At 43.8% G+C, this 14,758-nt stretch overlaps 1 protein-coding gene across 1 annotated transcript in view; it reads right to left on the reverse strand.

Annotated features, from left to right (window-relative positions):
* Positions 1-14,446, reverse strand: part of crim1 (cysteine rich transmembrane BMP regulator 1 (chordin-like)) — a gene marked incomplete at its 3' end in the record, with an annotated part of 308,756 nt that extends 294,310 nt beyond the window's left edge. Inside the window, exon 1 of the mRNA XM_080751169.1 lies at positions 13,837-14,446. Coding sequence (XP_080607295.1) covers positions 13,837-14,170 — 334 coding nt within the window. The 5' untranslated portion in view covers positions 14,171-14,446. The remainder of the gene's footprint in view (positions 1-13,836) is intronic.
* Positions 14,447-14,758: the final 312 nt, after the last annotated feature.

The raw sequence follows: 14,758 nt of genomic DNA on the forward strand, positions 1-14,758 counted from the left end.
CTTTAAAGAAGGAGCAATATTGACTGGTTGAAATGACTGCTGATGTGCACAGGGAACGTTTGCAAGCCTTTAGAAGCCTCGTTGTGGTTAATATGCATTTCCTGTGTTTGAAGTACGTACGCTGATCCTAATCTGATGAATCATTTCAAGAAAACAACCATTTCTCTTGTGAGGACTAGAAGAATTGTCCTCACAATGTCTACTTGTGGGGACATTTGACCATCACAAGTATAGTAATCCACACACACACACACACACACACACACACACACACACACACACACACACACACACACACACACACACACACACACACACACACACACACACACACACACACACACACACACACACACACACACACACACACACACACACACACACACCTGTCTCCTGTTAGTCTCAACAGTCACTTGTAAAATAACAGGCTGTCAAAGGTGTGTGTGTGTGCGTGCGTGCGTGCGTGCGTGTGTGTGTGCGTGCGCGCGCATGAAAGAGAGGCTATGGATCACACATACACTCACTCGTCTCGATAGTGACATTCTTCGTCTGGTGTATTCGGTGTGGCCTAATTAAAATAACCTCATTAAAATAGAAAATATTGACCTTTCTTGATAAGTCATGAAATCTGTTCATTATTGTTGGCACCCCAGAATATAAGATAAGACACCTCCACACAGTAGTGGCTCAGGAGGTAGAGCAGCCGCTTGGGAAACAGTTCGATCCCGGAGTTAGTGTCGAAGTGACTGTCCTTGAGCAAGGCTCTGAACCCCTAGTTGCTCCCGATAAACAGGCTTGTGCCTTGCATGGTTTCCTATAATACATCGAACTTATATAGCGCTTTTCAAGGTACTAAAAGTCGCTTTACAAAACAAAATAAAAACAACTTTATTAGAACAAAGTTAAAAGGAGAAAATCTGAAAAGTACATTAACAGGGGCACACAAAGAATAGAAAAAAAACTGAAGGGAGGGTGGAGTAAAGTAAAGTTAGGTAGGGAAAGCAAGTATGAAAAGGTGGGTTTTGAGGGAGGCTTTGAACAGGGCAAGGGTGGGGGCTTCTTTTATATTAGGTGAGAGTGGGTTCCAGAGGGTGGGGGCTGCAACTGAGAAGGCCATGCGATTTTACGATAATATCGTAAATCGCGATTTCGTTTGTCACAATAATCGTGATATGAATTTTTCATATCGTCCCATCCCTATCGTCGGTGTAAGAATGTGTGAATGTAATTCACACATTCCATTTTGTAAATCGCCTTGGATAAAGGCGTTAATATAAATCACCTACGACACGGAGTACATGAAGCTGATTATTATCAGTGGTTCTCAAAGTGGGGTCCGGGGTCCTTCAAGGGTCCCCAACAAAATGAGTAAATATAGCACCAAAATCAGTTTAAACACTTGTCTTCAAACCTATGTGAATACAGAAATGTGAAAATAGCCAATCTACGAGCTCACAATGGGTCGCATCGTGGCGCGTTGTGAGCATGTAGAACTGTCTTTTTTTTTTTTCCTCTCAAAATGAAATCTTTGAATTTTTCAAACATTATTTTAGCAACACAAATCTTTTATGGGGGTCCCTGGCACAAAGTATTTTTCAGATGGGGGTCCGCGGCCAAATACACATTAATTTGAGGGTCATTGATAAAATATGTGAAAAGTGAGAACTAGCTCTCTAAAAAAGGAATTGACTAAAAGTTAGAATTGAAGATCTGCAAGTGTAAAATAAAAATACTGGCTGAGAAGCTAGCCAATTGCCACACACGCACGCACGCACGCACGCACGCACGCACGCACGCGCGTGCACACACCAACATACAGTGCATGCCAACTAAACTGTTGACTGTTGCTCTTAAAGCTGTTTTTATGACCTTGGCTTCTCTTCCAAAGAATTTATGCAGGACCGTTGTTTACTTGTATTATGCTAATTAATCACACCAATGAGTCAAATCAACGGGTTTGCTGAAAGAAACGTTCAAAAGTGCAAAGTGATTTAAAAATAAAAATAAATTATATGTAAGATAAAACTTCCTAATGTGGCTGTTAGTCAAGCAGAGTAAAATCTGTCTTAAAAAGGTTTTCCGCCGTGACATATTGTAACTTAGGGGGAAAGGTTTGCATATTTAATTATCGTAATATGACATAAGATTCTAAAGATTACCAGTGTAATTCAGGGTAGCTGAGGTTATTTACATAGGTGACATGAATCAAAACATGAAACCACAGTCAATGAAGTATACATAGGGTTAAAGTGGTTAATAAAGCCCTATGTGTAGAATTCCAACTAGGGGTGGGCGATATGGTGATAATTATCGTTGAGAGCCGATACAATGTCTCCACGATATGCCTTTTCAGAGGTATTGTATATATTGTGAATACAGAGATTCATTACAGAATTCAATTTAAACCTGCATTTTGGTCTAAATCAGTAGTTCTCAAACTTTAAAATGTCAAGGTCTCCAGTCTCCACTAGTCCTGCAAGCGAACCTTCGGGGATTCGAACGTTCGTTCGTTACGTTGGCAATCGAAGTTCGAAATTAATGGGTTCAGGTTTTTTTTTTTTTTCTTCTTTTTTTTACACGAAAAATAATTATCAGAATGTGATAGGCCTATTCAGAATATCACAGTAGTAGAGATAGCCAAATACTAAATATAATGTTAGGCCTACCGGTAAACTAACTAACTAACAGTTAATGGTGACCGTTAAGTAGTTATAAAATGCACCAGCACAGCTTGGAGCGATCAAGGACCGTCCTCCGCTCCAATTCCGCTCCTGTTTTGGGCCGCGAACACACGCTTGATGACAGACTGTAGAGTGAGAGAGGCAGCACTCTGAGCTGGGCAGAGAGAGACTTGTGTGTGCTCTGAACAGCAAACACCCATCCACGCACCCAAAGATTAAACAGCCTTTCTCCTAAGCATGAGCAAAGATGGATTTCATTGCAACCCCCAAAAGGATCTATAATGCGATTTCTGGGGTTGTTACATCGAGACTAGTTCAGCCCGAACGCGACGCGCTCCGACGCAATCACCAAGTCTAATTATCATCCGTGCAACTCCGCTATACATTGAGCCTGTTCGTCAACAAACTGCGCAACATTTTCTCCGATTGGGTTGGATTTTCCAAGTGTTAGCCTACGTGTTAATGCGGCCACGCATCCACGCGTTTTCAATGGTTAAAACAGCGCATTTAAAACATTTCCTACACTGTTTTAGCTGGTTAAAGGTACAGTACGTTCGATGGTTCGGTGAACCGAACGAACCATCGAAGGTTCGATGGTCCGTTCGGAAAATCCCCCCGAAGTTCGAATCCCTAAAACAGGGCTAGATTACAGCCCTAGTCTCCACTTAACTCAGACAGTATACAAATGAAACCAAATGGTCCACTTGGTTTCATTTGTATACTGTCAGAGTTACATACTTGTAAAGTTGAATTTAGACCTCCCAAAAGGAACCCAGAGAGTCTAGGTTTGGTCAAGTAACTTGAAAAATAACCATAAAAAACAATGTGAAAAAGAGTTGTGATAAATTGTGTATCATGATACAGCTTGGGAAAATATTGTGATATTGTATTTTTTCCATATCGCCCACCCCTATAATTCCAACATATTCAGTGTCCATTCATCTACACCTTGGCAACATCCACCGGACTACATTACGACACAAGAGAAGCCTTTCCAAACGCAACTCACTTTAAAAACAAATTGATGTTGACGGGTTGCAGCCGCCTGGAAACAAATCCCTCGCTGAAAACCTAAAGTGCCATGAGTAACAGGTTAGCATTTCAGGCAGGTAGCTTAAACTTCGTAGTGTCTTTGAATAGCAACTTTCCACAACACTATGGTGGACGGGACCCTTAAATCATTATTTCATGCTTTAACTATTGAAAAATAGCAGATATACAAGCTCACAGCGCGGCACCGAGTGCCGCGCTGCGAGCTTGTAGATCTGCTATTTTTGAAAAATCGTGAAAATTTGAATTTTGACCCGATTCTATAAGTGTCTTTTGAAAAGATTTCTTTTTTGAAAAATCTATGTTTCTATGTCAGCAATCAGGCCAGCCATCGTCAAATAAAAGGTCTGTTTCACTTAACGGGAGCTCAGTTAGTCTGTTCTTGAGAGACTACTATGTCAGTGGTTCTCAAACCTTTTCATGTGAAGGATCTCCAAAATGATTACGTATTTGGCCACGGACCTCCATCTCAAAATATCTAGTTCCAGGGACCACCCAGAAGCAAAATTTTAGTTACAAACGTTCGCTTTGAAAATACATATATATTCAAAGATTTTCACACATTTTCACGACTATTTAAAAAAATAGCAGATCTACAAGCTCGCAGCGCGGCACTCGGTGCCGCGCTGTGAGCTTGTATATCTGCTATTTTTCACTGGTTAAAGCATTCAATAATTCTAGGCCTAAATGGGTTAAAATGTCTCAGTTCACACAGATGGGATGTATACTCGTTGGGGGGTATGCTACTCACAGGCAATACACAAGCACACACAACTACGGTTGGCTTTATGGCCTTGCATATTTTCAGCACTTCCACTGCACATGGTGGAAGCATTTGTACATTGCGTGAGCCAATAGTCTGTCTCGACTCTCCAGAGACATGAGAGATGAGCGAAGCAGGGGTCTTCAACAGGGGGTCCGGGAACCCCAGGGGGTCCTCAGAGTTACTACAGGGGGGCCTCCAAATATTTGTGTGATAGAAGAAAAACATTCTCCTTTTTTATATGAAACTCTTGAACCCTAATGTCCATATTTTTGAGAACTTTAGCCAAAAATAGCAGATCTACAAGCTCACAATGCCTCACGCTGCGAGGCGTCTATTTTTTCAAAAAGAGGTTTGGTGTAGAGGGGAAAAAGAGCAGTTCATTATGTATTGACGGTTGAAGTGGTTAAATATCTGAAAACACAAATTGACATGAATCCAAGATAAACTGATGATCGTGCTGTCAAACGATTAAACTATATGGAATCTATGAACATGTTGTGGGGGTCCCTGCTTCATCTCTCTCTCAACTAATTGGTCCTTGGCCTGAAAACGTTGAAGACCCCTAAGGTATCCAAATAATATCAACTTTAAGCTCGATGATTTTCAGGACGGCAACGCCAGGCGGACTACGGCTGCTATGATGTAATCGCCGTAGCGATCAAAATGGTTAAGCAAAGCCTCGGCGGCGACGGGTTCCCACCCCTTTCACGGAACGCTTTGGTTCCCATGGCGACGCGTACACGCAGCAGACGGAATAGGCGCTACGTGGGAAGGGACCTTCTGCCGTAGTAGAGACGGCTGCGGCGACGGCAGGTTTATCTATCGAGCGTGGATCATTTCCGGTTACCGTTGTCATCTGCCGTTGCCGTAGCGTTGCTTAAGGTCACTACTAACTCCTTTCAGTAGTGGGACGTTTGTTCTACTTGCAGTTAAACACGTGTGAAACCTAGTAGGCTAGTCAATCTAAGGTTTGACCCAAAATAAATTGCAATAGTAATGGTTCAAGGTTTTTTATGATCCTTAGGGTCATCCAAATAACATATTAAAAGTTGTGAATGATATATTTAGTGGATCAAGGTAAATTTAGGGGGTTCAAGTTTGGGTCCATTCACTTACTATACAGGAAAAAAGACCCCCAAAACATCTTCTTTAAGTAGCATGTGAGGGGTCTAACTAGGGGTTTTTCATGATCCTGAATCCATTGCAAGCATTCGTTTTGCACAAAAAACATTCGTCAGGTTAAAAACGGACACCACAAAATGGAGCTGACGCCAGAAAAGTGATGACTCTATACCATAGTTCTATGGGTCCGTTTTTAGCCCGAGGAATGTTTTTCGTGCAAAACAAATGCTTGCAATGGATTCAGAATCATGAAAAACCCCTCACATTCTACTTAAAGAAGATGTTTTTTTGGGGTCTTTTTTTCCTGTATAGTAAGTGAATGGACCCAAACTTGAACCCCCTGAATTACCTTGATCCACTAAATATATAATTCACAACTTTTAATATGTTATTTGGATGACCCTAAGGATCATAAAAAAACCTTGAACCATTACTATTGCAATTTATTTTGGGTCAGGCCCTTTTGTAGCTTAGATTGACTGGCCATATTCTGGGCATGTAGTAGGCGAACACCATTCAGCACTGTAGTCCATCTAAAGGTTTACCAGGGACGTGCAGAGACTTTTAGAGAGGCAGGGGCCTTTTGGTGAAAATATCTAAAATAGCCGACCTCCAAGCTCACAACGTGTTGACGGCGACGCATTGGGAGCTTGGAGGTCTGCTATTTTCAGTGATTGATACCACACTGAACTAAGAATAATCAAGTCAATACTGGAGAATGTGGCATAGAGCATGGATTTCTACACAGAGAGGGCAATTCTTTCAACATAAGATGATGCATTCAAGTTCAGTTCTGTTTTTGGCGAAAAGATATGTTGTCGAGGGGGGAAAAGGATGGGACCAAGTACTGTATATGGATTTAAAGTTTTAAACATAAATGCTCTATAATTAGTCAATTAAGTACATTAGCTCAGTGTTTCTCAACCTTTTTTTCTGCATGGGCACACTTTTCATGTCCCAAGAATCCATGGGCACACCGACATAATACGGGGGTGTAAATATCGTCACTGTCGGGAAGAAACCTCGTATCTCCAAGTTTCAAATTTGTACGTTTCATCACAAAGTAAAGCCCTGCTTCATCATACAAGGCTGTCGCACAACAGTAGTGAAAACAGCAGATCTACAAGCACACAACGCCTTGCACCGCTGTTTTCACTAGTTTAAATCATTTTTAAAATGACAAATACTGGCTTTCAAGCAGTTTCAAGGGGCACACTAGAACCTTCTCAGGGGCACACCAAAGGTCCCCAGGCACAGTGGTTGGGAAACACTGCATTAGCTGCTCTTGTTCCCCCTTGGAAAACTCATCTTTTTTGCCAAAAATAGATGATCTACAACCTCGTACATCATCATACACTGCAAAATTCCACCAGAATAGGGATGCTAGGTAGGGTTCAAGCGGTTAACGGTGACTATGAGCAGTACTCAGTATCCAGAAAACGTTATTGGTGTTATAAATTGTCCCCTCTAATTGCACTGCGCTCACAGACTGCACCACTACCCTCCAAGGAACAACATGAGGTGTGCTCGCTGCCAAATCACCCAAACCACAATTTGCTAGGGAATCCTCTGTGGACGTTGGCAGCAGAAAGATAGAGGGGGAAACAATTATGATTTAGTGAAATAATAATAATGCACATTGCACACATCCCACTTGCGGTAATAATTTACCCTGAAGAAGACAATGGGACAAAAAAATATGACAAAAAGTTGACGGCGGTGTCAGCACTTTCAGCATCCTTGCGGTGTCATGCTGTTGCATTTCTACGAGGGTTTTCTTTTTAAAAAACGAATCAGTCAAGGTCTGGCTGCTCTACCTGTTTACAGCATTACAAATGTAAACACACATTTCTCTGCTTGCTTATGCGCGACAAGCCAATATACAGTAGTCTAAAGTGCACTTTTAACCAAACCGATTCGGCCACAAATTGGCGGCGGAAGGCGGCGGAAAGTGTCTTGTTGCCGACAGGGAGCTCATCGGCAGGTTTTCGGCAGCGGGTTGGGAACGCTATCGACGGAAAAGTGGACTTGCTCAGTTTTGTTGAGTCGCCCCTGGCCGTCGGTAGGATTGAGGGAGTTGTAGAATAGACCATTAGGAACTGGTTGGAATAACGTGTTCCTTCCACGCGCTATGTCCATCCCGGGGAAATCCCCCCCTGTCAGGTGAAAAGAAACAACTTGGACTACTCATGCATAGAAGGAAGCATGAGGTCAGTCCGTTGTCTCCCCAGGCGCGGCAGAGGGAGAGCAGAGCCCAGGATTACATAGGCAATTGGCACTGGGTGAAAATGGGTTGCAAAATCGTGAGATAAAAATGATAAGAAAAAAAAAATAGACCATTAGTTTGCTACTGCTGCAAAACCAAGCCAAAATAAGCCAGATACATTTTCCCATCGCACATTTTGTATATTCACAATCTCAACTCTCAATTTCCTATACTAATCAACTCCAAAGCAACGCTAGTAATAGTGATGTGTGTTGTATTGGTAAGAGCAGAAAAAAAAAACACAGCACAGAGTTAAATCTCCGCTTCCCCCGTCCGGTTGCCAGATTCTGTGAGTGAAACAAGCGACCAGGTCTATGAAAAAAAGCCCAAAAGAAAACGACCAGTTTCACCTATTGAGCTCTATTACATTAGCTATTATTTCTAGAAGAATGTTGAAAGCAAGGACAAATAAGCAAATACACTTCAGAAACAAGCCCAAACAAAAGTAACCCACAACTAGCAAGCAACATTATAAGAAAACAGGATCAAAGTCGCTTATAACGAGCAGACCTGGCAACACAGTGTGCATGCGCACAACTGCGTACAGTAACTACAGTCGGCGTGCAGTCGGCTGGAAAGAAATGTGCTTAGTTTTTTGCAGTTCTTTGCAGTCTGTGAACAGTTAGAAAGTCTCCTGTAGTATTTTCAGAGTGGAGACACCTTAAAACAGAGGCGCCTAGTGGTAAAGCAGGTCTTACAATTGTACGCCTGACAGAACTGTGGTCAGAAAGGATGGCCCCTTGAGCTGCATCATCTCGTTTTGGAGGGCGTCCCCAGGCCTGTCACAATTATTACATAATCGTCAATCGCAATTATTTGACATAATCGCAAATATGTTGTCATAATTGTTTCCAATGTTCATATACTTTCAACCATTTAAATTGTGGAAATGGCAGATCTACAGGCTCACAACTGCTATTTCCACTATCAATGCTCTTTTTAAAGTATAAAGTTGTCAAATATGTCAGTCAATTCTTTGCATATTTAGGTTATGTGTCATATATGTGTCATATATGCCATGTGCAACTTCAAAGCCTAAAAGCCAAACAGAAATGTAATTGTCAACGACAAACACCATTAAATCGGTAATCGCAATTATTTGAGTGACAATTAAGCGGCATGTAAAATGCCATAATCGTGACAGCCCTAGCGTCCCCATAGAGCGATTTCTCAGAGTGGAGTCTGTAACTGCGGAGTCGAGCGGCTCCGCTTCGCACGGCAACAGCGCAGCTACACGACAGTGCACTGGAAAAGGGACTATACACCACACACACACACACAATAAAACATAAAATTCAACTACACAATAAACAAACAATACAACAATACAAATACAGCTCGCTTGCTCACCCCTCTCTCACTCACACCCCAACAGTGTTTGAACAATGCAATACAATGACCCAAATCCATATCAAAAAGCAGTTTAAAAGCATAAACAGATTGTTTCAAGATGTGAATAACACACACACACACACACACACACACACACACACACACACACACACACACACACACACACACACACACACACACACACACACACACACACACACACACACACACTAGGGCATTCACCAAATATTTGAATATTCAAATATTCAAATATAAAAGTCACTATTCGACGTTCACCGAAGTCGAATATTCGTTTATTTTTATTTTATTTTATTTGTTTAACGCTTTCAATGCCACCTTTTCACCACTAGAGGGCGCCCAGTGGCCATAGAAAACACCCATCCACAAGCGCCGTAACAGCACAAGCCGTGCGCAGCCATGACAAGCCTGAACACTTTCCTTTGTGTCATCAACAGGGACAGGATGAAGTTAGCTTGAAGTTAGCAATTGGCTAATAGCATTTTAGAAGCCCTATTTTCGGCGATTTAGCCATGATTAAACCTTGCACACCTCATGGATATGCATGGAACAGAGAAAATGAGCTCTAAAGATCCTGGATTGCATTGGAGTGGATGGTAAATATCGGCGGCGCGACGCTCTCGCGGGCCGTGTAAACAGATGACGGACGCCGGCGGCCCGGCCCTGGTGGATGAATTTGTTAATGCTCTATACCAGGGGTTCTCAAACCTTTTTAGGCCGTGACTGGGGGCCCTGACAAGCACTTGGAATTGTAGGTATTACTCGGTTCCGCAGATAAATATTGTGAAAATAGCAGATCTACATGTCTACATGTAGATCTACATGTGAGCATGTAGATCGGCTATTTTCACAATGTTCGCCTCTTGCTTATTTAATATTTGACAGTCTGGCCAGTCCTGTCGAATATTCGACTATTCAAATACTTTGAGGTTGAATAATTCGAATACTAAAAATTACTATTCGTGAATGCCCTAACACACATACACACACATAACTAACAGTCTAACACCATGAGGTAGGTGTGTGTGTGTGTGTGTGTGTGTGTGTGTGTGTGTGTGTGTGTGTGTGTGTGTGTGTGTGTGTGTGTGTGTGCGTGCGTGCGTGCGTGCGTGCGTGCGTGCGTGCGTGCGTGCGTGCGTGCGTGCGTGCGTGCGTGCGTGTACTGTTCCACTCCCACTCCATTAACTGCCGGTGTAATAACGGTCTACACGTATGAGTGCGTTCTCATATTTGGCCTGTGGATGTTATAGCGCTGGTAACCTTGAGTCTCATTGTGTATTCACGGAGCGTGGGACCTTCCCCTGTAAGCATGAATACTTTAGTAACGTTGCTTCTCAACCTGCGGGCCGGGGCCCACTGGTGGGGCCGTGAGGATATCGCAGGTGGGCCCCCACCGAAATAATAACCAAAACAAATCAAGATTTCAATGATGAAATAACATTAATTTAAAAACAAAAATAAAATATATATATATATTTTTTTTTCCCTTCTATAATTTTTATCCCACGATTTTGTAACCCATTTTTCACCCAGTGCCAATTGCCTATGTAATCCTTGGCTCTGCTCTCCCTCTGCCGCGCCTGGGGAGACAACGGACTGACCTCATGCTTCTTCAGTGCATGAGCAGTCCAAGTTGCTTCTTTTCACCTGACGGGGGATTTTCCCCGGTTTCTCTACAATCTTGAAGAAAATTAGTTCTCCTTGTGATATAAATTAGATAAATAGGAACTATACTACTGAGTGCTCATTCAAATAAACATGCTATGCTATGAAAATGCACACGGGCCATCCATCTGACCACTTAACAAGCAGCTGAACAAATGCCTGCCGGGCTAATCTCAAACATTTTCGAGATTTTCAAGTGGGTCCCTGGGTCAAGAAATGGTTGAGAACCAGTGCTTTAGACCAGTGGTCCTCAACCTTTTCAGGCCGCGACCCTCAAAATAATCATATTTTAACTGGGGACCCCCCACCCTGATGAGCACTAAGAGTTGAGGCATTACATTTTGTACAACATGGTTCTATTGTGAAAATAGACGATCTACATGCTCACAACGCCTCGCAACGCGAGGCGTTGTGAGCATGTAGATCAGCTATTTTCACAATTTCTGCCTCTAGCAATTTGCCCAATGTTTAATTTGTCATTTTAGAGGTATTAAAAAGTCCTTAAATTGTCACTTTAGAAATGTGCAGATACCCTATACACTTGAACCTTATGTTGGTTTGTTTACTGTTGAATAAGAAAACAATGTTGCACATTAAGTTAATCATCTGGGGACCCCTCAAAATAATTTGGGGACCACGAGAACCAGTGCTTTAGAACAGTGGGGGGAGGGGTGGGGGGGTGTTCGAGGGGGTCCCCAGTTAAATGACTGATAGTTAGGTACCAAATTGACCCTTTCCGTGTCCATTTGTACACTCTCAGGGTTAAAGGAGCACTTCACCCGATTTTCGACCTCATTATTCATGTAATAGGTCCTCACTAATGCTCATTAGATTCTCATTACTTGCTCTGTGTCTGTGGACCAGTCAGACACCTGCCTACCAGTGATGTCATCGATGGGGATTCAAAGCTAATAGCAAAGCGGGCTGAAATATAAGCCTTTGTCCTTGGCATTAATAATAATAATAATAATCATCATCATTACTATGAAAACCGGCAGATCCTGTCCGTCAGTAGCCTCGGAAACCCAGGCTTCTTTTGGCGATAGGAAGAAAAAGAAGCCTGGGCGATCGCGTTATGATCACTGTTGTAGGAAGTGTAGAATTTCCCTAACCAATCAGAGTGCAGAGAGCGTCGCACGGAATGTTTTGACGTCATGACGCAGCAGCGTTCTCTGCGCTGAGCAGAGGAGCAGAGGGGGGTGGGGGGAGGAGAACACATGCTATTGGCCAGAGACTTGCGGAGAGATTCGCCGCGCCCGCCCATCTGCCTACACAAACTGGTCCGCGTTAGGTTAGAGTGGTCCGTGTGACTCAGTCAGTCCGTCCGTCCGTAACACCTCGATGTCTATAGCTGACCTGTTCTGACATCACATCATTGACTGTCACGACTGCTGACAATCAAACCTTGGACATCCATGCATGGAGATGACTGGATCATCACCTAGATCTCCATATATTGAGCTGCCCTCTACATCTGATTCCCAGTTCATGCCCCGTTAGGGCAACCACAGTAATAGAATGCCTTGTATCATGCCCATCAATATTAAGCCCATATCTGGTAATAAATGTTTGACATCTCTTTTGAAATGAACTAACCTGCCTAACGATGAAGTCACTGGATGACATGTTTCCAGGGGCGTCAATTGGGTATGGCAGGGGTATGCAGCTGCCATACCCTTGGTCCAGGGGGGGAGGGGGAAATAAAAGTTAATTTTAAATATAAATCCATGAATGTCTCTTTGTCTATCTGTGCTGGTTATTATGTTGTAAAATTACAGTAAAATAACTACAAATGAAACTTTAACAAAATGGTCACTTTAACAAGGTGCATAATTATATTCTCCACACTTGTATTCTCCCCATCTTGACAAGATAGTATATTCCCAGATTCCGCATGTCAGCTGCAATGCATTATTGTGACACGTTTACTAATATGCCAAGTTTAGCTGCACTTGAACAACCGTTCCAGGCTGCCATATCCAGCCCAAGAAACCAAAGAAAAAATAGAATGTACTTCTTAAAATAAATGTATCATGCCTGTTGCTAAGGTATGGCAACATGACTGGTGTCTTGCACGCGCGCCACACCATTCATGTTGCCATACCTTAGCTCTTTCTGAACCGACACCACTGCAGGTTTCTGAACTGTCCAGCACGGCCTTCCTCTGAGACAACAGAACAAGTAGACAGCGAATTCCATCTTCTATAGGAGCATATAGTGAAGATTGAGGGCCGCTTATATATGAAGATACAATAGGCTGAGCATGGGTGAAGTGCTCCTTTAATTATGGTTTGACAGGTTGTGATGAGGCTGCATGTCTGGGAATAAAGGCGTTGTGAGCATGTAGATCTGCTATTTTCACAATTTCTGCCTCTGATATTTGACAATTTGGCCAATGTTTAATTTGACATTTTAGAGGTATTAAAAAAAAGGCCTTAAATTGTCACTTTAGAACGTACATACATACATAACGGAGATGAATCGAACCTCCCCACCCGGCTTCGAACCCGCGTCTCCCGCGTGAAAGTCCAATATCTTAACCATTACTCCAAAAGGATCTCCATAAGGAGGGCAGATACTAGAGTCAGGCTGGGGCTGCTACTCTCTCATTCACACACACACACACAGACACACACACACACACACACACACACACACACACACACACACACACACACACACACACACACACAATACACTTAAACTTTATGTTGGTTTGTTTTGAGTGAGAAAACAAAAAATAAAATAATTTAGGGGGTGTCCGACCCACAGGTTGAGAACTGCTGCTGTGTGAATCAACGGAAGTCAAGGTAATACAAAGGCTTGACTGACTGAGTGACTGAGTGTGTGAGTCAGCGTGGATTGTTTTCTCTCTCGCGCGCGCACACACAGACACACACGCGCGAGCGACTCACCTTCGCAGACTCCCACTTCGTACTGCGCGATGCTGTCGCCGTTGTCCGTCGGCCTGATCACGCACCTCAGCCCCCGGTCGCAGGTCCCGTGCAGTCCGAACACGCCTCCGCAGGACTCGTTCCTCTGGCGGGCGCACACCCGGCAGCAGCCGCAGATCCCCGGCACGGCGGAGCCCTTGCAGGCGCCCGCCGGCAGCTCCTCGCACTTGGACTGGTCGCAGGGCAGGCACAGCAGCGCGTGGGTGACGCTGGAGGCGAGGAACGTCAGGGCGAGGAGCGCCGACAGGAGGGCGACACGCGCCGGCCCGCATGACGGCGGCGACGGTAGTGGCATGATGATGATGATGGCCGGGGAAGATTATCGGAGGTTGAACCGCAGTTTTGACACAGAGCAAGCTGTGATCGCAATTTATCTGAGCCGTCTCCCCCCGACAAAATAAGCTCCAAAGTGAGGCCCCTTGAGAGAGAGATTCGTGGGGGGTTAAACCTTGGGTTCTGGCCCGGTACGGGTCACGGGCTGGTCTCCAGTGGGTCCCCACATGACAAGAGCAGAGGCTACTTCTTTCTTGGTACCCCTAATAAAAAAGAGATGCAAAACGCAAAACGCACATCCACACACACTCACACACAAGGTGCTTCTTCTTCAGCTGATCCGTCGAGAATATACGATCCCCAAAGCCTGTCTGCAGTGCTGACTGGCGCACACACACACACACACACAACACAAGGCTAATAAGCCCAGCGGCCAGGGGCAGGCAGGTGTTTGACCCGGGTCAGACAACTCTGACAGGCGGGCTGCTGCTGCTGCTGCTGCTGTTGTTGGTGGTCCCGTACACTCCTGTCAGCCAGGGGATGAACTGGAGCTCGATCGCAGCAGACTTGCTTCCTTAATTCTCCTTGCAGTCTTTTGACTGCTTTGTAG

Source organism: Nannobrachium achirus, assembly GCF_963921795.1.
Source record: "Nannobrachium achirus genome assembly, chromosome: 20".
Taxonomy (NCBI): domain Eukaryota; kingdom Metazoa; phylum Chordata; class Actinopteri; order Myctophiformes; family Myctophidae; genus Nannobrachium; species Nannobrachium achirus.